The sequence below is a fragment of the Aythya marila genome (genome assembly GCF_965140915.1).
Source record: "Aythya marila genome assembly, chromosome: 10".
Lineage (NCBI taxonomy): Eukaryota > Metazoa > Chordata > Aves > Anseriformes > Anatidae > Aythya > Aythya marila.
In genome coordinates this window covers 20018719-20043074 of record NC_139051.1, presented here as the reverse complement: position 1 = coordinate 20043074, position 24356 = coordinate 20018719, and the positions used below count along the sequence as shown (strand labels likewise).

At 39.7% G+C, this 24356-nt stretch overlaps 1 protein-coding gene across 1 annotated transcript; it reads left to right on the top strand.

Moving 5' to 3' along the window:
- The first annotated feature begins 481 nt into the window (after nt 1-481).
- Nucleotides 482-24260, top strand: TKT (transketolase). Its single transcript, XM_082768366.1, has 14 exons — nt 482-745; nt 5824-5941; nt 7483-7596; nt 8237-8334; nt 9975-10166; nt 10963-11081; nt 12557-12750; nt 13404-13568; nt 14805-14961; nt 18151-18281; nt 19531-19614; nt 19791-19884; nt 21505-21627; nt 23963-24260. The coding sequence occupies exons 1-14, from the start codon at nt 639-641 to the stop codon at nt 24148-24150; spliced, it is 1884 nt and encodes a 627-aa protein (XP_082624492.1). The 5' UTR covers nt 482-638; the 3' UTR covers nt 24151-24260.
- Nucleotides 24261-24356: the final 96 nt, after the last annotated feature.

Genomic DNA, 24356 nt, shown 5'->3' with positions numbered 1-24356 from the left:
ACATCCTAGTGTTCAGAATTGCTAAAGAAACTGTGTTTTCTGCTTGAGGACTGATGAATTCAGCCTATTGAGCTAAACTCTCTGTGCTTGTTAAATGAGGAGAGCTGGGAGAGCTCTGCGTTTTGAACGCGTGTGACTGAAATGTTGATTCTTTCTTGAAAGCAAAGGGCAGACAGCAATTCCACAACAGTTTCTTCTCGCTGCAAACGACTACACGCGGTGCAGTGACGTTCTTTAACAGGCAAGGACAGGCTCGAGGTGGAAACCCACAGAAATAGCTTCGCCTGATGGGGTTTGAACGATGGAAGAGCGCGAGTTGGAGACCCACCTCTGCTCCGAGCGGCTGTGAGAGGCCGCGAGGCAGCGAAATGGCGCCCGGGGCACCTGCGCGCTGCCCCCCGAGCCGCCTCCTATCGGCAGGGGGAGCCGGCGGGCCCCGAGGCCGGACCGGGCCCGCCTCTCCGGTGGGGGCCGAGCCTCCCTCACTGTCTCCTGCCCTCCGCCCGTCCCTCCCTCGCCTGCTCTTTCTCTCCGCCCTCCCCGCACAGCCCCGTCGAGGCGCGCTGCTCACGGTCCTCACCGAGCGCCGCCGCCCCTGCCCGGCCCCAGGTGCCGCCGCCGATTGCTGCTTGGCCCCCATGGAGGACTACCACAAGCCCGACCAGCAGACGCTGCAGGCCCTGAAGGACACGGCCAACCGGCTCCGCATCAGCTCCATCAAGGCCACGACCGCGGCCGGTTCGGGGTGAGTGGGGCGGGCGGTGCGAGCCCCGAGAGGGGCTGCTGGGGGCTCTCCCTTTCTCGCCCTGTTTCCCGCACAGCACTGAGCGGGGGGGGGGGGGGATGGAGCACCCCGCGGCGGGGGCGGGCAGCCTCCACGCAGGGCAGCCGCGGCCACAAGCCCCGTGTGTCCCGCAGCCCGCGTGGCCGTGCCGGCGGGGGCCCCGCGGGATGCTCCGTCAGGAAATGGCGGCGGGCGAGGCGCGGAGCGGAGCGGCCCCGGCCCGGCCCCGCCCCGGGCGGCGGCGCTGTGGCCGTGCCGAGCCGGTGCAGGACTGAGCACCAAAGAATTCGTGCCCCGGGCGCAAACAGTTTCTTTTTCATTTCGTGCCCGTCAGTTGGAAGTAATTCTCCACAGAATTTCAAGTGAGCCCGAGTGGGATTATCTGTGAAATGCCCGCGGTCTCCAGCGGGCGGTTTATTCAGGCCTCTGGACAGGATTTAGCCGAGTCTCTGATGTGTGCAGATTCCAGGGTTATCCTTCCTTTGATCGTGCTTTACCTATGGAAAAAAAATATCTGCAGACAATCCACTTTGACTCATGTAAAATTAAAGCCATTTTTTCTGCTTGAATAATGCATTTGAGTGCTTTCACGTAGAATGTGGGCCTTTCATATTCCATCTTGTGGCAATTTCCCCCCTTTGGATGTCTTTGAAACTGGCTGTAGTGTGTGGGTTTTTTTTTTTTTCTTCTCCCCCCCTCCCCCCTTTTTTTTTTTTCTTCTCTACATAGCTGAAGGAATCCTTTGGACACCGAGGTTTCTGTGGAGAAAGGTGGCCTGGGAAACATTTCCAAGCTTTCTCTTTGAATTGCCTTACACTTTCCATTCTGTGTTGGGCATGGGCTGCCTCACGTGGCTTGTTCTCAAAGCACGCAGAATCTGGACTTACTCATTCCTTTTCCATGCAGCAAGTGACAATAGTGCTTTGATTCACTGTGTAAAATGGGGTGTTGGTGCACGAGGAGCCTCTCAGCAAGCCATAGGAGTGGGTTTTTACCAAGCAATAAAAACTTGGTTGGTCCAGTCTGGAGAGGGAAGTGCAGGACACCCAACAATTGCTCTTTGATTCTTGATTTGATTCAAAGCTCCAATGTATAGTGGATATTATACAAGCTTATGTGAAATTACTGGTAAGAAAAATTGTGATACATCTGATTAATATAGCTGAGGCTTCAGTCTTGTGGTTCTACTATGTATTGTATGCAGGCCACAGATGTGTGTGTTACTGATTCTCTTATCTACAGGTAAAATTATCTCCATGTAGCCTGATGTGAAAATAAAGAATGAGGATCTTGCCACACCATTTGCTTTTCTTCTGTGGTTCACAAAATTCAGAAATCTGGTATTAGCGCCATTCTCCCAGTACTGATGAAGAAATGGTTAAAATAGCTTTGCTTGAGCTATTTATTCCTGTGTTGTACAATACTGAGTACTCCGTGCATAGGGATATTTCATTAATCACTACAGTTTATTCTAGCTCTACTTAGAGTTGTGTAGAGTCTGAAATTATTACACAACCTGATAATGAGCAAGTTACAAAAGATGGGCTCTGGAGGAAAGATAATGCTGGCAAGTTATATTTTTTATTAATAAATGTAAGATTTGCTTACCAAGATGGTGTCTTATTGCGCCTAAAAGGAAAAGAATTTCAGAATCTGTGGGAGCATTAGGCAAATGACATACATTTCTAAAGCAATTAAGCATTATGAATGTGTTTTCCAAATAGACAGTGAGCTTTGTTTGAAGTGCTAGCATAGTGTAAGAATGTAGACAGAGAAGTTTGATTGCAAGTTACGTTTAAATAGAGGCTTACTCTTAAAAAGGAAAAAAAAAAAGCCGTGTCATGCTTGCATTGACTTTTTCAAGGAAACTAGTATTTGTTAAAGGCGTAGTTTGTAAAAGTGACAGAAATACTTGCAATAGAAACACTTCAAATGAAAGAGAACCTGCCAACTTCTGTCACAGAAGTAATTTCTGTAAACTGTGGCATGTGTTGCTGGAAAAGTGGTTCAGTGGTTGGTAGGACAAGCCAGTTCTTGCAGTCTTTAGTTGTGTTTCATTAAAGAAAGTATAGCCTTTGTCTGGACAAGGGCTAAGATACCAGGGAATATGGTCCTTAAGATGCTCAAATATGTAATTAACTGTGATGAGTCCCTTATTAGCTGTAGTGGAAAAATCCGGTAAACTGGAAACAAGTGCCTAAAATGCCTTAGGTGGGGAAAAAACTTTATTAATTTAATTGTAAAGATTGAACATACTTGCTTTTGGGTGTGGCCGAGCTTTCCTTTTAGATAAGCAGTGCGGACATTTTGATCAAAACTGGTAGAGTACCTTTTGTAGCTAATGATAAACTTCTGCAGTTTTGAAACAGTGTCTGCTTCCTAGAATTAGATGGCTAAACTCTTGAAAGTGGAAGCTGCCGGAGTTTCTTAAGAAGCAGTTAAATTTCATAACATGTGGTATGATCACTTGTTGCAGATTTTCTTGCATATTTTATCTTTGTCTTTTACTCGATATTCCATTTTAACATTCTACTACAGTTCTCCTCAGATGAAATGACTAGACATGTGTATGTGGAGATAATATAAATTGATGTTAAGTGGAAAAAAAGTTCTATTGTATAATTATTTTACTCTTTATTTTTGTGGATCCAAAATTTCAGGATTTTAATTATTTTTTTTGTTTCCTATAGAAGGGCTGTATTTCAAATCTAAGAAAGTTCTATGGTAGAACCTATTGGGCAGAGAAATGTACTCATCAGACCATTGCCACAAAGTTCTAGGTTGTTGGTTAGTCAAGAATATATGCGCAAGATAGTGTGAGAATAGTGGTGATGAGTTGCTGTATTTTTCTGCCCAGTATGAGTATGCCAGATACACTTTGTTAGGCTTAACAAGGAATTTTTAACAGAATTTGTTAGGAAATTATGAATTAAAATTGGAGCAGTTGATCTAGTTAGGATGGCTATATTTAGCAAAATTATATAGCTGGTTTTAGAGTGATTTATGGTCTGTTATGTCATTAAATTTTAGGTAACTTCTGTTAGTAGGAATTCATTTAATTAACTATTAGTTTTAACAATTTTTTTTTTTTTTTTTTTTTAATTTTCACATCATTTAATAAATTTTCTACTTTTTTTTTTTTCCACGTGCTACCATTTTAGGTTGTTTAAAACTTTTTTTACCAAGACCAGGAGTTCATAGAAGTATGGTTAAGTATAAAGTTAATAAAATTCAAGGAATGAAAGCTTTAAACAAGCATGTAAGGCTTATTGATTAACTCGAATACATATTTACTAATATGTTTGAACCATGGTTTAAAGCTAATTATTGTGGTTCCCTGTGTGTGAGTACTTACTAAGGGATGGACACTAACCATAATTTATATTTTGCTAGCGTTTTGCATGTTTTTATTCTCTTATTATTAGCACTGTTGGGGATGTTGGGAGGGAAGGTTTATTACTACCAGAAGAGAGTATTGTCATTAAAGTTCTAGTTCTAGAAAGTGTTGTCTAATCCTAACATGCACGGTAAATGTACATGTGTAAAGAAAAATGAAGTGTGACTTTTTCATAGTAAAATTGTCCTATATTACAAAAAGGGTCTAATATTTCAAAGAGTATCATGTTAAAGATAAAAAAAATAAATGTTGGCAGAAGAGAAAAGTGGGGCGAGAGTGTTTTGGTATCAAAGCTGTTGTTGGTTTCTGGAGCCATAACTCTCCAACTGTTCATCACTTACTTTCCTGTACTTTAGAATGATCCTGTTTACACCAGGAAAATCTGAAGAAAAAAATGCTCCTTTCACATTAAAAAAAGATTAAAAAACAAACAAAAAAGCAATAACTCTCTGTGTTGCTTTAGAGTTCTATTCAAAGTAAGTGAAAACCCAAGGCTGATATACTGAATAGGTCAAGTAGGGACCATCTTCAAGGTAAAAAAGAACCACAGCAATCATTATTTAACTTACAGTAACGTAGATAAAAAAAAAAATTGTATGCCCTTCTGATACACTTAAATGAAATATATACATTGTGTTGGAATAACTTAGTATTTGCCACATGGGAAAAACTCATCATATAATTTTATTTTTATTTGTTTGCTGTTGTATGGCATATCCGCTTCTGAAGGGGGCCAGTGTATTTCAGAGGCAGGCTACAGTTGAAGTATTCATTTGTGTTGCTGCTAAAAACTGTTGCAAAAGTTGTCTCAGATTGCTCAGTAGAAGAGAGACTGTCCAGCTATTTCTAAATCTTTAAACCAATTAGTTTAATTTTTCAAACTTATCTAGATATAAATTTGGAAAATGGTGGTCCTTCTTTTTGCCTAAGATTAACCAAATTGGTATTTTATAATGTGTATCTGGATGTTTATTATTTTAATAACAAGCTGGAGATAGTAGATATCTGTGTTCAGTGTCAACAGATGAACTGTGTATTATCTAGTGCCTTCTCTAGAAGTCAAAATTCTGGTTCAAACACTTCAAACAGCGAAATAATGAATCATTTAAAAAAAAAAAAAGTTATACAGTTCCAAATGTTCCAGAACATTCAACCCCAGTTAATCTTACGTTACCAGTTCCCGCCTGTGCACCGAGGCCTGAACATGTCATGGTGTCACGTGTTTAATTCCTTCATTCAGCGAGTGGCCAAAGTACCTCTGCGTCAAGGTGAATTCTTGCCTCAGACAAGTCAGCAGGGTATGATTTGGGGCACGGGGTGTGTGCTGCTTCCTGTGCTCCCTGGTCACTGATTCAGGTGCTGTCCTTTGTCATGAAGAACAGAGAGCTCTAAAAGATGTCCTTGATCCGTCACTGGCATCTATCTTTAACATCCACTTTAACTAGATAACAAGGCTCCTTTGTCTTAAAGTGCAAGTGATTGGCATTGGGGTAATGGTAGATGGGATGGGTTATCACAGATGCTTTTAGGCTGTGTGTTTTAATGCTGAGGGGTAGAGGACTGGTAAAGTGATGTTTTCTTAGGATCACATCTTTAAAACAATAATGAGAAGTGGTAATCTTGGGTCTGTCTTGACTTGTAGCCACCCTACATCATGTTGCAGTGCGGCAGAGATTATGTCTGTGCTGTTTTTCCATACCATGAAGTACAAAGTGCAAGATCCCAGAAATGCCAGCAACGACCGTTTTGTTCTCTCAAAGGTAAAATCCTAACTGTTATGCTATATGGTTGCTAGTAAAGAGCTGTCTGTAAATCACATTGATCTGTCTTCCATGACTTGCACTTATTTATGCTTGCATCCACTGACAAGTCTATTGCAAATGTTTGAGAGTTTGGAATGTGTTTACTACAGAAATATAAAAGTTGGTAGAGTTAAGTTGTAGCATAACTCAAAAATCATTAAAAAGTATCTCTGCATTGTGTCTTGGCTTGCCTGAATTTCACTATGTTAAGTTGTTCTGATATTAAATAATAAATGTTATCATGTTGTCTATAAAACCTATCAGGAAATTCAAGTCTGCTTTATCTTGGCATAGCTAATTTTCTCACCAGTAAGTCACAGTTAGCTTTTGGGCTCCACTTGTTAAATGCAGCCATACTGTTATTAGTGCTCTAATTACTGTCAGCTCTTCAGAAGTGTTGTAGGAAGTAGCTGTGGTGGGTTAGTGAGTCGCTTGCATTCCTGCTCTGCCAATATGGTGTTAAAGTCAGCAGTACTTCTGAAGCCACTCTAGTTCAGAAAACACATGCAAGCACAACCCTGACTGCCCCTGAATAATTTCTTGTTGCCTTTTGCTTTGTGCCCTTGTGCATCATGGGGACATTTTGATTGTGTGCCTTAAGGGCGGCTGAGGGGCCTTCAGGAAAGCTCCCAGCAGCTGAAGCAGTTCTCTGCTCAGTCAGAGCCCCTCACATGGTGGCTTGCAGTAATACTGCATAGCTGATGGTGCCTGTCTGTTATGTCGGTTATAGCTGTTGCCACTTCTGACTGCCTTTCCAAATGAAGTAACTGGGTGAGAAGCCCATAGCTAATGTTGAGGAGCTAAAACGGTAAGACAGGATAGCTTCATCTCTTTTACCCCCTCAGATTAAACAGGATTTCTGCCCAGAGTTGCTAAATGGCTTCAAAACTGTGCGTGCTTCTGCTGACTCCTAATGGCTCTGTGGTGAAATGTGGCTGCTACGTTGTAATTGTCCAGATTAATCTAGCCACAGGGATCTGATTGTATAAAGCTTCACATTTTGCTGATTGGCATGCCCTGCATCTTGCCTTGCACACTTGGGTACTGTGGAAGTTTTAGTGGGATAACACTTTCTCAGCCATCTGCTTACTGACTGAATGACCAGCGCTCTGTTCTTGAAAGTGCTACCTAAGCAAATTGAATCAATCAAGGTGTTTCATTTTGATATCAAAACTGATTTTTGCAATTGGACCCACATGACTGAGAGACTTCCTTATTCTTCAAAGTTAATTTTCTTGAGGATGTCCTAAATGGCCCTTGAGTGCAGCATTCTCTGTACCTTAACTGCAGTCAGATATTTGGGCTACTTTAAGCATGGGCACTGAGCACATGGTAGGAAGCATCAGAGTGTATGTTGTATCGTAAGAATGGTTTAGAATTTGAACCCGTTTTGGTGGACCCAAGAAGCTGATTATAGACCTCTTCTGCTTTGTAGACGTTTATCTTGTTAATAGGATATTGTGAAACTTCTTTTGCTTAAAATTTGTGTTTCCCTCTAGGGTCATGCAGCACCGATTTTATATTCTGTTTGGGCAGAGGCCGGCTTTCTACAAGAAACAGATTTACTGAACTTGAGGAAAATTGATTCTGTCTTAGAAGGACACCCAGTACCAGTGAGTGCTTGTAACCTTTGATACAACATGGTGTTTTCTTAAAAAATAAAATAATAATAATAATAAAATATATATATTGCTGCAAGTCTTGGTTGCCAGTTACAGTGCAGGAAAGATAAAGATTTCCATGCAGGTTTATGTTGATATTTGTGGCTTCACAATTGAGTCAGGTTCAAATGAGTGTGCAAAAATAACCTTTAGTATTCTAGTAAACTTCTTCTGCAGTCCTGTATGACAATATTATCTGTTTATAAAGGGTTGTGTAAAATATGTCTGGTTTTGCTCTATAAGAAGTTTTGAGGTATTTTAAGGGTTTATATCCCATTTGGTTGACTTTCCATTTCCAATCAGTTCTTTCAATTATTTTTTTATTCAAAATTATCAGTTCTTAACTGTTGCCATCCCAGGCACAGTTTAGAAATCCCTGAGCTATAGGTAATACTCCCTCTCAGAGAAACTAGTTAGCCTGTGACACTGACCACTGAAGTACGTGCATAGCTGGGAGAGGGGAAGAGGGTGAGGTATGGAGGGACTTGCACTATACTGTCATGCCTGAGATGTTGAATTTTGGTATATGTTGAACCATCTCTTGCTTTTCTGTTTCTTGGCTGTAAAATAATGATTGTCTTTTTATTATCAGAGACAAGCATTCACTGATGTGGCTACTGGATCCCTTGGGCAGGGTCTTGGTGCTGCATGTGGAATGGCATACACTGGCAAATTCTTTGACAGAGCCAGGTAATTCCATCTTCTTATTTCATCATTATAGGCGTTCAGTGGGAATGTTTTGTGAAAATATAAATTTATTTTTACCTTGGAGGGGGAAGGGAACGGGGAATCCTTTATTTTGTTTTTCTCCTTTCCCAAGTCTTAACTTAAGTCTTAATTCAGGTTTAAAATAATAAAAATACACCCTGGTAATTATGGATCCATCACTAGTGAAACTGGGAAAGATTTGGAGGTTATCAAGAATTGGTGCATCTGCTCATTCATTTTGTAACCTGTCAGCAAGGTGATGTTCCTGCACAGAGAAGGCAGTAAGTTGCTGGAGCAGCCTCTAACTTACAGAGAGTAATTGATAGCAATTTTGAGACTCGTATGCCTCCCCTTAGAGGGAAGGAATAAAGTGGGGATGCATTTGTTCAAAGTCAGATGACAAATAATGGACAACATGGATCTGGATGAGGAACTGTTACGGTCAATAATAGCATTACTGAATCATAAAGTCAGGCTTAAAAATGTTACCTGAAAACCACTTGATTCCATAGAGGCAAAAATGACTGCTTCTGCCATTTGTTTTGTGGACAAGAAAAGTAGATGTCTAAAGTCAAATCTGTATGAGGAGGAAAGTAGCCTCATGTAGTTGATTTATTTTATGTGACAGTTCTAGTACATTCAAACGTAGGCTGCCCAGTTAATGTGCCCTACACTTCACTAGCTTGAAATCATTTGTGTGAAAGATGACTTGCTGATTTTAATTGAATTTAGCAGATGCTACGTGTGGGGAAAAAATTAACCAGTGGTTACTTGATGGAAGAAAAAGGTGATGTTGCATGCAGTAATGGGGAGAAGCTTGTGTGGACAGAGTTCAGATCTAGCTAAAGGCAGGTGGGATTTGGATCAGAAGTCTGTAAGAGCTTAGTGTCTAGTAAAAAAAAAAAATCACTAATGGCTATCTTATATTTGGTTTTAAAAAAGAAATCTTTGAAGCCTAACATACTATTCCATTTTAATTTTAATAAATAATAGCTTTGTCATCCAAAAAGATAGTGAGAACAGAATTAAAACTCAGGACTGAATGCCGTAGAGGAGATCAGGCAGTAATCCTGCAGAGTTTTGCCTAAATAAACAGCTTCATTGTACACATAAGTAGTATACAAAATAGTATCATTTGGTTTTCTCTTTCCTCAATTTGGTTACGTGACAGGTGTTAATATGTAGCTAGATTAACTCCCGATTTATAGTTTCCTGAAATGAAATTACTGACTGACCTTCCAGGGAATATATACTAGGAATGAGGAAGCAGGCGTTTACCTTTCATGCATTGTCAGTGGCCTTGCTGAGTCACAGTGACAGTGTTGAACGGCCCTGTTCATTCAAGCCTTGTAATAGGAGGCTTAAAACCTAATTTTCTTAGAGAGAAAAGTTTGAAAAAGTATCTCTCATCTTAAATATTTTCTTGTGTGTAACAGCTCAGAAGTACTTTGATTTGTCTAAGGTTACATAAGGTAATCTGAAGTGAATCAATTGACCAATATTTGGAATAAACAAAAAACCTCTCACCAGGAATTGTTAAGAGAGATTTTGCTTTTGATTTAGTTCTGCTTATGTGTCAAACCATGTTTGTTTGTTTGTTTGTTTTTAATTTCTTTTTCCAGCTATCGAGTGTATTGTCTGCTCGGAGACGGAGAGTTATCTGAAGGCTCTGTTTGGGAGGCAATGGCCTTTGCTGGGTTTTACAAGCTTGATAATCTAGTTGCTATATTTGATGTTAACCGTCTTGGACAAAGTGACCCTGCACCTCTGCAGCATCATGTTGAAATCTACCAAAAACGTTGTGAGGCCTTTGGGTATGTGATTGGAAGAAATTCAGTATGCTCTTCCGTTTGAAACCACATTTTATTTGCCTTTTTTAAAATTTTTAAAATGCACTTTCAGCTCTAAAGGGAACCAACACCAAGAAAGATGGTCTTTCATGGTTGCTGGTACTAGTAGGCTATATTTGTGCAGCAGGAACACTAGAAGTGTCAGAATTGTTGTTTAGAGGAAAAATACAAGATACTCAGATAAGTTTGTTAAGAGGATCTAGTTCTAATGACAATGAATACAGATATAACTATCTGTGACCACGGGTACTGTCTTAGCAACTAGATCAGAAAAACGGGCATAAAAAATGTTATTCCCAATAGAATTCTTTGCATGGGCTTTCTGTAGTTTAGAAATGTTTATTTTTTATGCAGATGCAAAAATCCATGACAAAAAACAGTCAGATAAAATATCAACCGTACAAATTATGATGGAGCATTTTAATGGTTTTAATCAATTTTCATTGTTAGTTTTTTGATTGCTAGATGTGTAATTTGATCTTGTATGTAAAAATTGGTTTTATTTTTGAAGAAATGTAGGATAACTTAATGGATTTTGCCAGTAGCTGTTAATCTGTTTGTGAGTCATATGGCCTTATTTTAAAAAAAAAAAGATATTTTATCTTCGCAAATGAATGATAGTTTACATTTCTGGCGTGTTTCGGGTCTCTTAAAAAGACACTGCATTGGAATGAAGTTAGTATTCGTTGTTGTTGCTAGCTACCAGAGGGTGTCATATGCTAACACCATTTAGAAACAGTTGATCTGTTTGTGTTCTTAGCTGGCATGCTATCATTGTTGATGGACACAGTGTGGAAGAACTTTGCAAAGCCTTTGGGCAGGCCAAACATCAGCCAACAGCTATCATTGCAAAAACTTTTAAAGGCAAAGGCATATCAGGTAATAAACCATCCACTGTTTTGTGTATAATACGTGTACTGCAATAATGATGCAATTGTTTAAAAAAATAAATTGAAGTCTAATATCTCATAGATTTGCAAATGGTTATAATACTAGCACTTTTATCACTTGGTTATATTACAATGCATTCTGAAAAATCATAATTCTACTCTATTGGTCTTTCTTTTTTTTTTTTTTTTATAAAGGACATTAGATTGGCCCTTCATTGGAACCAGGCAAAGATGTGACTCAGATCTTAACATCAGCCAGCTGTGTTAATTGGGCATTTATAGATCTCCAGTTATAGAGTAGGATTTCCTCTGCTGTCAGCTGTACTTGTATGCAGAGACTGCTGTGAGACAGAGAAGAGAGTAACGTGGTCACAAAAGCTCCATGCTTCCCGTTGCAGATAATGAGTCTGCTAGTTACCAGCCAGGCAGTATAAAATGCACAGAGAATGAGGGATGTCACGTTTGCAGTTTTGATAAAACTTCATGAGATGTGGTACATAAGACATCATACTGTAGGTTATTTCATACGATCTGATGTGTAATTTTGACAGACACAGAACACAGCACTTCAAAGAGATGATTTCATAGGTTAGCAGCTCGACATTTTGGAATTCATGGGTCCTCTGAGATCCTTTCATAGTTTTCATGTGTTATGAGTCTTAAGTAAATGTGATATTCCAGTGGACAAACGATTATGCATTTGAGCAACAGTGTGTAAGAAGTCTTTCAAACTATACTTCTTAACAGCATTAGTGCTTAAAAATGATTTTGGCTCTTAGAGGTGAGGAAATCTATGCTAGCTACAATAAAATGGACTCTATGCATATTCAACCTGTCAGACATCACCATGATTCTGTTCAGCTACAGGATTTAGCAGCACAGTGTGGATTCTTCTTTCTAATCAGCTAAAAATTATTAATAGCAAGGGTGAATCTCTTCCATACTTTTAATTAAGCAAGCAAAAGCTGTTATTCCTAGTCACTTAGTGAAAAACATATCAGCCTGAGAGGTGATTTTACTGTTAGTGCTAGGTGCACAAACATGAGTCAGCAGAAGCTATTAAAGCTGTAAAACTGCAGGGCTTGTTTGAATTAGACAGCTTGGTTAATTGTTGTTTGAAACTTAGTTTTTGTAGTACTAACTGCTGCAATTTCATGTTAACTATTCACATTGATGGACTGGATATTTTAGGTACCAATTTAAAAAATAGTTTCACTAGAAGACACTGGAAGTTTGTTGTCAAGAATGGTCACTAGTCTGGAATGTTTGGAATTTGACTCTTTCTCTGATGTGTTTGAACATGTTTTTATTAATGCAGTTGAATACTATTGTAACTGCTTACAGTAGGAATAAGGAAATTCTTTGGAAATGATATTAGAGTGTCATAGTCCACTGCTCTTTTGTCATGGTAAAATCTGTAACTAAAAGATTAAATATTTTTCTTATTTGTAATAAAATGTGCAGGTGTTGAAGATAAGGAAAGCTGGCATGGAAAGCCACTTCCAAAAAACATGGCTGAACAAGTAATTCTGGAAATAGATGAGAAAATCCAGAACAAGAAAAAACTTTCTCCTGCTCTCCCAGAAGAAGATGCACCTGTAGTAAATATTAGAAACATTAAGATGCCATCTCCACCAAGTTATAAAGTGGGAGAAAAGGTACTCCCTTCTTTTCTCAAAGTTTGACAGATGTCTGAAGCATAAGACTGTTTAGTGGGTGACGAGAGAACTTGTTTCCCATGGTATCCTTTGCCACGATTTCTACTATTCAAATCTTCCCATCCAGTTTTTAGTATCCTGGTACGTACATACCTATGTGGTGTGACACACAAACATTCTACTTGCCAGGTATTGAAAGGATATTTTAAAATAGATTCAAATCACTCTGTGAATTTGTGATCATTGTCAGTTATCCAAACTATTTTATGTGTAAATAAAACTGAAGAAGCACTGCAAGGTTCGTTGAATCTCCCTGGTTGGAAAGCAGGAGCAAAAATATTGGTTTGTTGATTTTGTAGACCTGGTTGATAGAGACCTATCTGGGTAAGGTTTTCAAAAATTTCTAGCTGGACTGGTAGGGAGTTGCTGGTTTGAGCATAGATACGTGTCCTTATGCTTCACTATTTTCCTTTATTTACTCTCCTGAGGCACGCTTCTCAAATGTAGTTATCATAGTGTTAACACTTAAAATGAGTTTTTGTTTTGTTTTAATTTTATGTGCATACATTCAAGGAAAGATGAGAAAAATGAGTAAACAAAAGCTTCTAAAACCAGAAACTTGTAACAGTACTGCTATACTTTTCTTTTCCTAGTGGGCTACCCGCAAAGCTTATGGTGTTGCACTTGCAAAACTGGGCCATGCTAATGATCGAGTGATTGCTTTGGATGGAGACACAAAGAACTCTACTTTCTCAGAGCTTTTCAAGAAAGATCATCCCAGTCGCTACATTGAATGCTACATTGCTGAACAGAACATGGTAACTGGTCTCTTGTTTTCGTGAAGTACTGCTATTACACAGCAGGATCTGGAACCGTTTAGTCTGACTCTTCAGAAAGTGAGGTTTCAGTTTTTTCATATGTGTGCTCATGGATACTGAATTTTACTTAATGCGTATGGAAAACCTAGGCTGTGGCAGAAGCTTACAAATGTAATACAAAAGGAGTGCTTCTAATCAGCCTGTTCTAAGTCTTCCATTGTCTTTCTTATTTTTGTGGTCACACTGTCTGCAATTCGGCAGAGTGCATGGAGATAGCAACACGTAAATTATAGTAATATTTCCTGCAGTGTGATTTGCAGAGGGTCAATTCTGAAGAGACTTTTTAGGCTTTTTTTTCTTCACAGGAAATGGAATACCACAACACAACATGACAGTGAGCTCTATGCTAGACTGGGGTTTGAAGGTGAGGACAGAGAAGTAGTTAATAAAAGTTGGCCTCATGTAATTTGTACAGAAAGGACTAATATTTGATAATCTGTTGGACTGAGTCAGTTGCCTCTATATGGTTCACTGAAGCAAATGAAATTAGAGACATAAATTCAGGCAGAAATGGGTTGCTGTCTTTAATGATTTATAACTCAAGAACCCGTGGACTGTCTCTTGCAGATTTTATGCTAGGGCAGTTTCATGAGCGTGAGTCAGGCATTTTGTATTTACATCAGGCTGAGAAAAATCTGGCCGTGAAGGAACATGTGTAAAATAAATGCATGGGGTAACTGTAGAAATAAATGATTTAATAACATGGTTCTACTTTCCATCCTGCTGAAGAAGGGTCCTTCTAGTAAACACCAATCTAAGTGATATGGGTGAATCCATTCCCCATTTAATAATGATGTTTTTCATCTGCTGGAGATAGTCAATACCATGTACTTTGGACTGGCAGCGTAAGTCCTTGATCCAGGGAGGAGGATGGATAAGTTTTAAAACTCTGAATGGCTGCTTGCTGCAGATGAAGAGAAGCTGCTGCCAGTAAGGATCAACAATACCAGGTAGCAACTAAGGCAAGGAGTAGAAATGCTGCAGAACAGATGCTGAGAAGAGTGAGTTGCTTCTCTTTCCTTTTTGGAAAGGTCAGTGATTAGGAGGAGAACTGGAGAGAGGTTTTTTAAGTGCGTTGAGGGCTTCTTGCTAAAGTCCCATGGATGATCTCTTGGAAACTAATAAAACTTGATAAATTAGGAATTCAGTGTTCCTGTACGATCTCCCTCTTTTCAGGTGAGCATTGCAGTTGGTTGTGCCACACGTGACAGAACTGTTGCTTTCGCCAGCACCTTTGCAACCTTCTTCACACGGGCATTTGACCAGATCCGCATGGCTGCCATCTCTGAGAGTAACATCAACCTCTGTGGGTCACACTGCGGTGTTTCTATTGGTAAGGACATCCTGGAGTTACTTGCTAGTGCTTCCCATTCGTTTAATGATGTGTTCAGTGGTCAAAGCTGAGTGCTAAAGCTTTTTTAAAGATTCATCATTCATAAAGCTAGCAGTAGAGCCATTTTTGGGAAGCAGTAATATTTGTAATTTTATATCAAGCACAATGCTGCATTTGGAAAGAATGAGAAATTTCAAGTCTGCCTTAACTTGTCTTTTTTTCCTCTTCTATCAGCTTGGCTTGGTAAAAGTAGGACTTTTCCCTACAAGCCTGAAGTGCAAAGCAATACAAAGGAGTCGGTTGAAAGCGAGGAGCTTTGGTTCCGTTCCATCTTTGCAGTGGACTTCCTCTGTGATGGGAATAGTCACATGGTTATACCTCTTAAAATGAGAAACTAAGGGTATTTGGTTTTGCACAGATAGTCTTGCCCTCAGATCTCAAAAACACTTTAAAAAAAAAATATTTTTGTATTATTCTGCCTTTTAACATCACCAGTTTTAAATAATTGCTTCAGTCTTTCTCAGTATTTCATAATACTGGAGCAGTAAATGTATTTATTAAAAAAATGTAAAAACATTCCAACAAACAGAACTTAAAATGCTAATAAAACAGGAACTGTGAATCTGTTATGTAATGCAGGAAATTGGCGTTACCTTCTCTGGTCTTTGCCTTCCTGTTATAACTGTTTAATGCATGTTAGGTCATGTTAGGGTTTGCTTTTGGTTTGATGAAGGGAAGGCTTTTTTTTTTTTTTTTTTTTTTTTAAAGAAACCTGTAAAGATCACCCATGAAAATAAGACCAGACTTACAAACCAAGAAGGAAAGTGCCAATAAACTTTCATGCTTGAAATATTACAAGGTATTCGTGGAGAAAAAGAAAGAGGGAGAGAGCTAATGAGGGTGGTGTTCTTTGCATACATCCATTTTTGTAGTTGATTTAATGGTTTTGGCTAGCAGTATGGCTTGCACAAGGGGTGGTTTTGTTGTTCTTGCTTGTTTGTTTGAAGCAAATTAGCTAGCCTGGCCTGTAATATTGGTAAAGCTATACGGATTTAAAGATGCTATTAATATGTGTAGTCTCATCCAGAACTTCAAGCTTAACTTGCAGTGGTGTAGAATATGCTTTAGTGAAGGAAGCTGTAAGTAGAGTATATCAGATTATGGCTTCTATATGTCATTAAGGGAGGGATTCTATTACAAGCCTCTTTTCTTTTTAAAATCAGTCCTCCCACCTCTTCACAGTCGAGTTCAATCCAGTTTAAGTCTTTTAAGCAGCAAAGGGTGTTGGTGCACAAGCCAATTAGCTTCTATCTTTCTTCATTTAAGAAGATGAAACTGCTTTGGGTTACCTGGATTGTCTCCTAGAACTACACTTCCAACTTTGAATTTTCAATGTTTGAAATGTTTTGCTGGGAGCTGTGATTGGGAAGTGCACGCTTAAATTTATAAAGCTGTTTGAGTAACAAACCTGATTTTGGCCTCAACTCCAGCTTCCAAAAACCCAAAGTGTTGCAATGGAATTCTAAAAGACAATACTACAGAGAAATCTTTTAACTGTTAGAAAATTCAATTTTAAATGGAAGGGTATGAGTTAAGTGTAATTCCTATTAGAACTTCGGGCCTGCATGGATTTCAGGATCCTAACTAGAGCTGTGGTGAAAATTGAAGATTTTTTAATGCAGTTCTAGGGCTTTTGGTGCTTTGAAATTTGACCCATGAAATTAATCAGAGAGAATTACCACAACGACCTTAACAAAAAAACTCGTTTAGACTGCCAGCTTTACATTCTAGTTGTTTGATACTGTTCATAGTACGCACTCAGGTTTTGCTTAAGCTGTAAATATATGTTTTGAGGATATAATTGAAAAATTATTATTTTTGAGCTTCATTACTCTCAAAATTATTAAATTGGGATTTTTGTCAAGACACATGTGGGGCAGAACTCAACCTAGTGCTAGTTTGTGAATTACTGGTATGAACGGTGAATGCTATTATTGTTGGCACTGTAATAGCAAAAGTGGAACAGACGAGCATGAGTGGAATATCACTTCAGGTAAGGTACCTGTTCATTTTGTTCTTTGTAATTTCACTTTTTTTTCTATGTATGCATTTGAATGCATTTCAGGACAGAAAAATCCCCTTGAATTTCAATTTGTTTGTCAGAGTGCATATAGATTTAAGGATTGTGATGCTGGAGATACTTCTTTTGTGACTGAACGACGAGACTCTTTTTCTGGTTCATGCATACATTATTAGTATTATATAGTGTCAGAATTCAGTGACTGATTTCCTTAACATCTTTGAAGCTCTTCAGAGTTTTGTGCTGCTCTTGTTAAAATTCTCTTTCCTCATGGGCTTGGCCTTCTTGAGTCACAGGTAGTGGGCGCATGTGGGAAGGCTTCTTGCCCTGCTTCTGCTTTGCAGGCTGTGACATGACTGGATTCAGAACTCTGCATGGTTACTTTGGAACAGTGCCGTTCCCAAAGGCCCTTGGGAGGGGGTTGTGGGGGTTGTTTCTTTAAGGGAATTGATGGCATCCAGCATGCTCTGTCTAACAGTCCTTGTCATAGATTTGCAATTCAAGCCATAAGATGCTTGAATACTTCAACAACACAGGCACCTCATTGCTCTTCCAAAAGACATTCTAAAGTATTAAAATACGTATCCTGCGTTTAATCTTGAAGTAAGCCTAAGAATTGGTGTAGTGTGTAGTTGTAGCAAAGTGGACTCTCCCTTTCTGGTGGTACACATGCAATTCTCCTTTCACATTTCCAGCAGATGAAATCTAGAGTAACATCACTGACAACTGCAAATTTTGCTTGTAAGGCTTCAGTACATGTAAATCTGAAGATACTTAAATATCCTGTGACCCACTTTCTATGTCTGTATCCTTCTCATTTTGGTTGTCTGCCCTTTGGGTTGTTTTATTGTTGCACTTTATTTTCCATTTTTTCTTTATAACCCCAGTTCTCTTTCCTTTTAGTCTTTCTATCTTTATTTACTGTTTAGACGGTTCCAAGTTTAAGGAGAAGATGATTCTTTTCTCAAGCAGGTAGATTTGCATGTCCTGTGTGTGCCTGATTTTATTTTTACATACACATATGCATAGTACTGGTTTGCACTGAACCTCATATTGAGTGATTGTCAAACTGCACTTATCTTTCTGTAACCCTGGTTAATTGTTTTTAGGTGAGGATGGGCCCTCTCAGATGGGACTGGAGGATCTGTCCATGTTCCGAGCTGTTCCCAATGCTACTGTCTTTTACCCTAGTGATGCTGTAGCCACTGAAAAAGCAGTGGAAATAGCTGCCAACACCAAGGTTTGCATCAGACAATTTGAGTCAGAGAATAATATTTTATCTGTACTTTCTTGTTGCTGCTGGCATGTTTTTTCAATTTCTCTGTCCACTTAAATTGCTTCAAAGGCTCCAGCGTGGCAGTGGGATGTTTTCTTTTTATGGAAAGTTGCAAACATTCTGCTCTGGCTAGTGCTGAATGAACAGTGTGGAATGCTGTGGGCCATATCTGGGGAGATGTAAATGATTACACAGTGATTGCAGCTTGGGTCTAAATTGGCTCAGAAATAAGGGCAAGCGTTAACTCATGTTGGTCTTTAGCAAACTTAGAAATTGTACACTCTTAAAAAGATATCTCTGGCATCGAAACTGAAGCTGGATAAGGAAAGATAAATTTGTCTTGAGGAGTTTGATCATCAAGTGCCTATGAAAGCTCAGGAGTCAGGTCCTCTACTGCCATCTCACACTCAATGTTTTTGGAGCTGTTGAGAACTGGTACTGACACTAGTTGACAATCTTACTGGTCATCTTTTTCTCCTTTGATAACAATGGATTGTAGTTAAACTGGGAGATGGCTAAAGAGGACCGACCAACAGTTCCTATATGGCCATGGCTGGGTGCCTGATTTCTCATATTTATTTCAGCTAATTTGTCATAGTAATGTGCAAACATCATTGGTAGCACTGGGTCAGATCTCCTTGATTGTTACTTCTCTTTGCTTCCATAGCAACTTACCTTGAGCAAGGAATCTGAAAAATTTCAGTCATGCTGGTACAGCTTTTAAGGGGAGTAGTGTGGAAATGTGACATGTAACACATGTGTTGAGTGGGCTGTGGGAAAAAAGATGAGTGAAAAAAAGGTAAAGAATTGTAGAGCAGTATGAGGGAGAGATTAGATCTGAGTAGTGGTTTATTACTTCCTTTTGGAAGGACATCTGAATATTAACTAATGAAAAGTGTATTTCCTTGCTTTCAGATGAGCATTTCTTCCTTTGCTTTAAAGCTGCTAGAGTAAAATATGCACGTGTATGGAAAAGATCTCAGATTCTAATTAACTCAAGTAGGATTCTCCATTTCCACGAGAGAACAGAAAAGAAATTAAGATCTTTGAATCAGAAAGAAGACAGTAAGTTACTGGCATGTTCTAAGAAGAGGTGAGGGAAAACTGAAGAGTGAAGAACAGACAATTAGAAAAAGTCATTTTGCTGCATTTTTTTTCATTCAGAATGTCAGTGCCTTTCTGTTTTTATAACTCATCCTTTCTTTGGAAACAGGGCATTTGCTTCATAAGAACTAGTCGTCCTGAAAATCCTGTCATTTACAACAACAATGAGGAGTTCCATATTGGACAGGCAAAGGTAAATATTGTCTAGGGAATCAGAAAATTAGAAAAAAATATGCCAAGTTATTTTCTGTAAAAGCCTCTTTCCTTCTAAAGCATTCTAAAGCCAAAGCTTTGATCTCTTAATAAAATTTCCAGAAATGGTAGAAACAACAAGACTTATGAAAAATGCATGGAAACATTTTCTTGTAGGTGGTCCTGAAGAGTAAGGATGACCAAGTGACTGTGATAGGAGCAGGAGTCACGCTGCATGAGGCTTTGGCTGCAGCTGAGCAGCTGAGAAAAGGTGATCTTTTTTTTTTTTTTTTTTTTTTTTACTTTATCATTTACTACAGCAAAGAAATCAATACTGGTCAACCTAACTGCTCACCCTTTGTACTGGTTAAATATCAACTACCAAAATGTTACAGACAGCTGGTCACCAGCTAGCTGATAAAGTGCAATATGGTGTATATATATGCCAATCTTGCCTAATGGAGTAGGTTTTAGTTAGCAGCATTAGTAGCAATGAAAGTTGCTGGACTGGTCAGATCAAAGGTCTCCTTAAAATTGCTGTCCTGTCTGAATGCGCTCTTAGACAGAATTTGGAGAAGTGTATAAGAAGCAGGAGTGGTCTCTGCTTGGGTGGGCTAGTGCACCAACGTGATCGAATGCAATCAGACTGGGGCCAGTTAACGCGCAGCTTGCCAGCTGAGCCACAGCAATGGTGTGTGCTCTCACACAGTGCTGTCAATACACAGTGCATATGTGTAGATACGGTTCACTGCTAACTTGATTTTTTGAATGAACATATCAGCATTTAGCTAGAGTAGGAGGTGAAGATCCTGTGATAGTGCTCAAATACACTGACATTATCTGACAAAGAAAATAAAAATCCTGTGAAATAAGAAGAGAAAGAAACCATGAAAATCCACCTGTGAGTCAGTGGCCTATGCCCAGGAAGAGACTACAAATAGTAAGAGATAATACAATTAATGCTGCCTCTGGCTTAGGGGTAGCTTTGTATTTGTACAGATATTGTCATGTCCTTGAACCACCAGGCTTAGGACACTTTGAAAGTGTTATTTTTAGATCTGTTATTTTGCTGCATTTTCCATGCTTCGCAATGCACTGCTGACCATGAAATCTCTGACAATGGAGAGATACTCCCTTACTGTAGAGGCAGCATCTAATGCCTAAAATATAGTGGCCACAAAAGAGCCTTCAGTCACAAAACTGTCACCATAGTGTAGCAGAGGGTTTCTGTGCACTACGCCAGTTCCTTACATCAGTAAGGGTCAATGTAGTGATTGCTGTTCTGTATGCATCTTCAGTGAGTAATCTGGCCTGCCTGTCAGAGCAGGACCAATGCTGATTTTTGTGCTAATTTAAGGGTGCTGTAATCAGGGCTGGGGCAGCTCAAATAAGTATACCTGTGAGGTGGGCAGCCTGCAATGGAGAATTCGGAATGCTTACAGATTGAAGAAGCAGGAAGAAGTTGTGCTTGGCTTGACAGTAAAATTAAAGGTAAAATAAAGGTCTGGAGGAAAAAAAAATAAATGCAACAATCTGAATAAGAAGGATTTTGTGGTGGATGGATCCTGCTCTTACATTTGGGAAGGCCAGTTCAGTTACTGCTTTGCTAATAGGCACTCATATTGACCCTGAGTCGCTTATCCAAGGCCTTTCTGTCTCCGTTTGATCTGTGGAATAGTTGGATATTGCTATATCACAAGGAGCACCAAGAAAGAATACATACAAAGATGAAGGTTGGTTGGGTTCTGTTAGGCAAGCCATTATTACAAATACCTGGGAGTTAGTGTAGGCAGCTTTCAGAATAGCTCTAGAAGATTACAGGCCTGTGCTGCTTTTGTTGTCTTACGTAGTCCAAGGCCAAGTTGCAAATAACTTAATTGTATTTCTGCAGAAAAAATCTTCATCCGGGTGATTGACCCCTTCACTATAAAGCCCCTGGATAAGAAGACAATACTTGAAAATGCAAGAGCAACCAAAGGCAGAATCATCACTGTTGAGGACCATTACCATGAAGGTGAGCTGGGTCCCAGAGGTCAGAGTGCACACCACAGGCCCCCAGGGCAGCTTCTGATGAAAAAGAGAAGTGTGAGGCCCACTGCTGTGGTTCATTCAGTTAAAACAAGAGAGGTTTCAGCCTTTTCGCATTGCTGTTATGACTGTATGTTGACAGGGCTGAACGCTTTCTAAGGTAATGGGTTAATCAGAATTGCATTTATGGTTTACTTAGCTTTGTGTCCTTCTGTACACATGATGCAAGTGAAGTCTTCATTCCTTTGTTCCCAGTGAGAGTGTAAATTCCTGCTGTGGTGCAGTGACTGCACAGAACAGCCTCAGAATACCTTTTACAGCAGCTGTTCTGTAAGAGAGACCTTTGCTATGCACATTTCTTAAGCTTTCCATTTGTCCAATAGCTTGATTTCAGCTGTTTTGTTTTTTTTTGAAATCAGATGGTTTTGTCAGTTTCAGCAGTCACTGGGAGAAATTTGTCTCTTGCTCCTTCACCACTGTAAAAGAATAGATCAGGGTCTGTGAAGAACCAGAGCAGTGTGCATACTTGCTGGAGCTGTTTTGTTCCTGCATTACAAACCGCCTGCAGGCTGGCTCAGAATCTGTCACTGGCATATGGTAGTGTTCTTCACCTGAGAGCAAAATGTGCACATATGCATGCAAGAAGATGATTCCCAAATAATCTTCAGATAAAAAGCTGCTTGGGAAAAGCAGAGTAGTCTCTATAAGACTCCCTCAGCTTCTGCACTGGGTTCTTATTTGCATGAGTAAAACAGTTCCTTTCCACTTCTGATATCTCTGTGAGAATTCTGCAGGACCTTGGTTTAAGAGTTGATCATCTGCTCGGGAGCTGATCATCTGTTCAGCTGCTCTGCTGCCTCTTGCTCTTTGACATGACTTTGTGCACAGGTTTTCAGGGGCCTACCTGTGCACACATGTCCTGTGAGGGTGAGCCTGCACGCAGATAGAACAGCTGCTGTGAACAGCATGTCAGGCTTTCCTCTACTGGGGGAGCTAAAGAAATTAGGGGGGAAAAAGAGCATTAGTAGATACTGAAGATATTTACTAATAGATATTAGGAGAACGTTATCCTCCTTCAAGGTGAGTGCCTCTCTTGCCAGATCTCTGAAGTGAGCTGGTATTTCTGTAAGTACTAATTACGCCATACTTCTGTTCCAGATCATAGAGGGTATTTGTGTTACTGAGCCTCGTCAATTCTAGCTTATCTTTCAACTTTTAATGAATATTTTACTGCAGATTTGCAAAATGGCAAAATCCCACTGAGGTAATGAATCTGTGATTTACACTGGCACAGCTTTCTGTATATGATGCAATCAAGGAAGGTCAGGTGTACACACATCACAAGCCTGAATGCATTGCAAACCCACATCACGCTGATCTTAGCAGCCGTGGGTGCCTCTGGCTGGAGGCTGTTTGGTTAAAGCACAGTGTACCCATAGCTGGGACAAGCCCTGCATGTTCCTGGATACACCCTAATTGTAACGCAGCCCCAGGATGTCTCTACTGTCAGGCTTTGGAGCACATGCAGCCCTGTGCTTTCTTGTTCACTAGTATTCCCGCTTCCAACATCTCTCCTGCTGCCACGCAGTTCCCCATTGCACCCTTTGTCGTTGTGACTGACAGTCACACTGAGCACTAAGCAAAGGTAGTGAGTGTATTTATTACACAACTCAGCTGCCTAGTGGCATTTACAGGCATTATGAAAAGATGGAGCACATAAATTTGGTTGAGCTTGGTGGGAATTTAAGCACATCAGGTATATTTGTAAACGTTCTCCAGTCTAAATACATCTTAAACCTGGCCCTCAGTTGGCTGATGCTGAAGTGGTGAGGGATTCGTGACCCTATGCCCATTAGAGGTATATTTCTTACTGCCAGTTGGTAAGTACTTCAGAAATGTTAGGCTGTTTGTCCTTGGAACGTCTTTAAAATACTGAATTGGTTTTGTTGCATAACTGGAGGACTTGGATAGATATTGTGACGTTTCTTGTAAGTATATGAATTGTGTAGACCTGATCATATTTAAATTTCTAAATGCCTTTAAAATTTTATTTACTTGACCGTGGGCTCAAGAGAAAATGTGTTAGAGCAGGCTTATTGAACTTCTTCTCTGATTGTCTGACAGGTATCCTAGCCTCATTTCTTCTGTCTAGATCCTCTTGGTACCAGTGTGCCCTCCAAGAGAGCAATTACAGCACTGAGCTTGTAAACAGAAAGACAAAAAAAAAAAAAAGTGATCTCTGATTTTCTGATTTTGATTTAAAAGCAATCTGTATGTTGCCCATTGAAGCATACACTTCAGACAGACCTTTTTTTTCATAGGTGGCATTGGAGAAGCGGTGTGCGCTACAGTAGTGGGTGAGCCCAGTATCACAGTGAACCGCCTGGCTGTATCTCACGTACCACGAAGCGGGAAGTCAGCTGAGCTCCTGAAGATGTTTGGCATTGACAAAGATGCCATTGTGCAAGCTGTTAAGGTGGCAGTGTCCAAATCAAGAAATGCGGAGTAGCTTGAAGCATCTTGTGCTATGTTACACAAAAGCAGTGTTCAGAGAAGTACTGTAAGTTTAAGGCAGGCAAAGGTGCTTTATGTAGAGTTCTAATAAAAATACCAGCTTAAAAAAACCTTCTGTATTTCAATATGTTTTTTCCCGAGGGATTTCTCCAGTATGGTTAAAATCTCAATATCTTTAGCTGCTAAAAGCTTCCAGTTATT

What these genes read in the sequence shown, in the direction of transcription:
- TKT (XM_082768366.1), top strand. Translation starts at nt 639, where the DNA reads ATGGAGGACTACCACAAGCCCGACCAGCAGACGCTGCAGGCCCTGAAG. An exon ending in TCCATATTGGACAGGCAAAG is followed by an intron (nt 19,615 to 19,790) that starts GTAAATATTGTC and finishes ATTTTCTTGTAG; the next exon opens with GTGGTCCTGAAGAGTAAGGA. An exon ending in TGAGGACCATTACCATGAAG is followed by an intron (nt 21,628 to 23,962) that starts GTGAGCTGGGTC and finishes TTTTTTTCATAG; the next exon opens with GTGGCATTGGAGAAGCGGTG.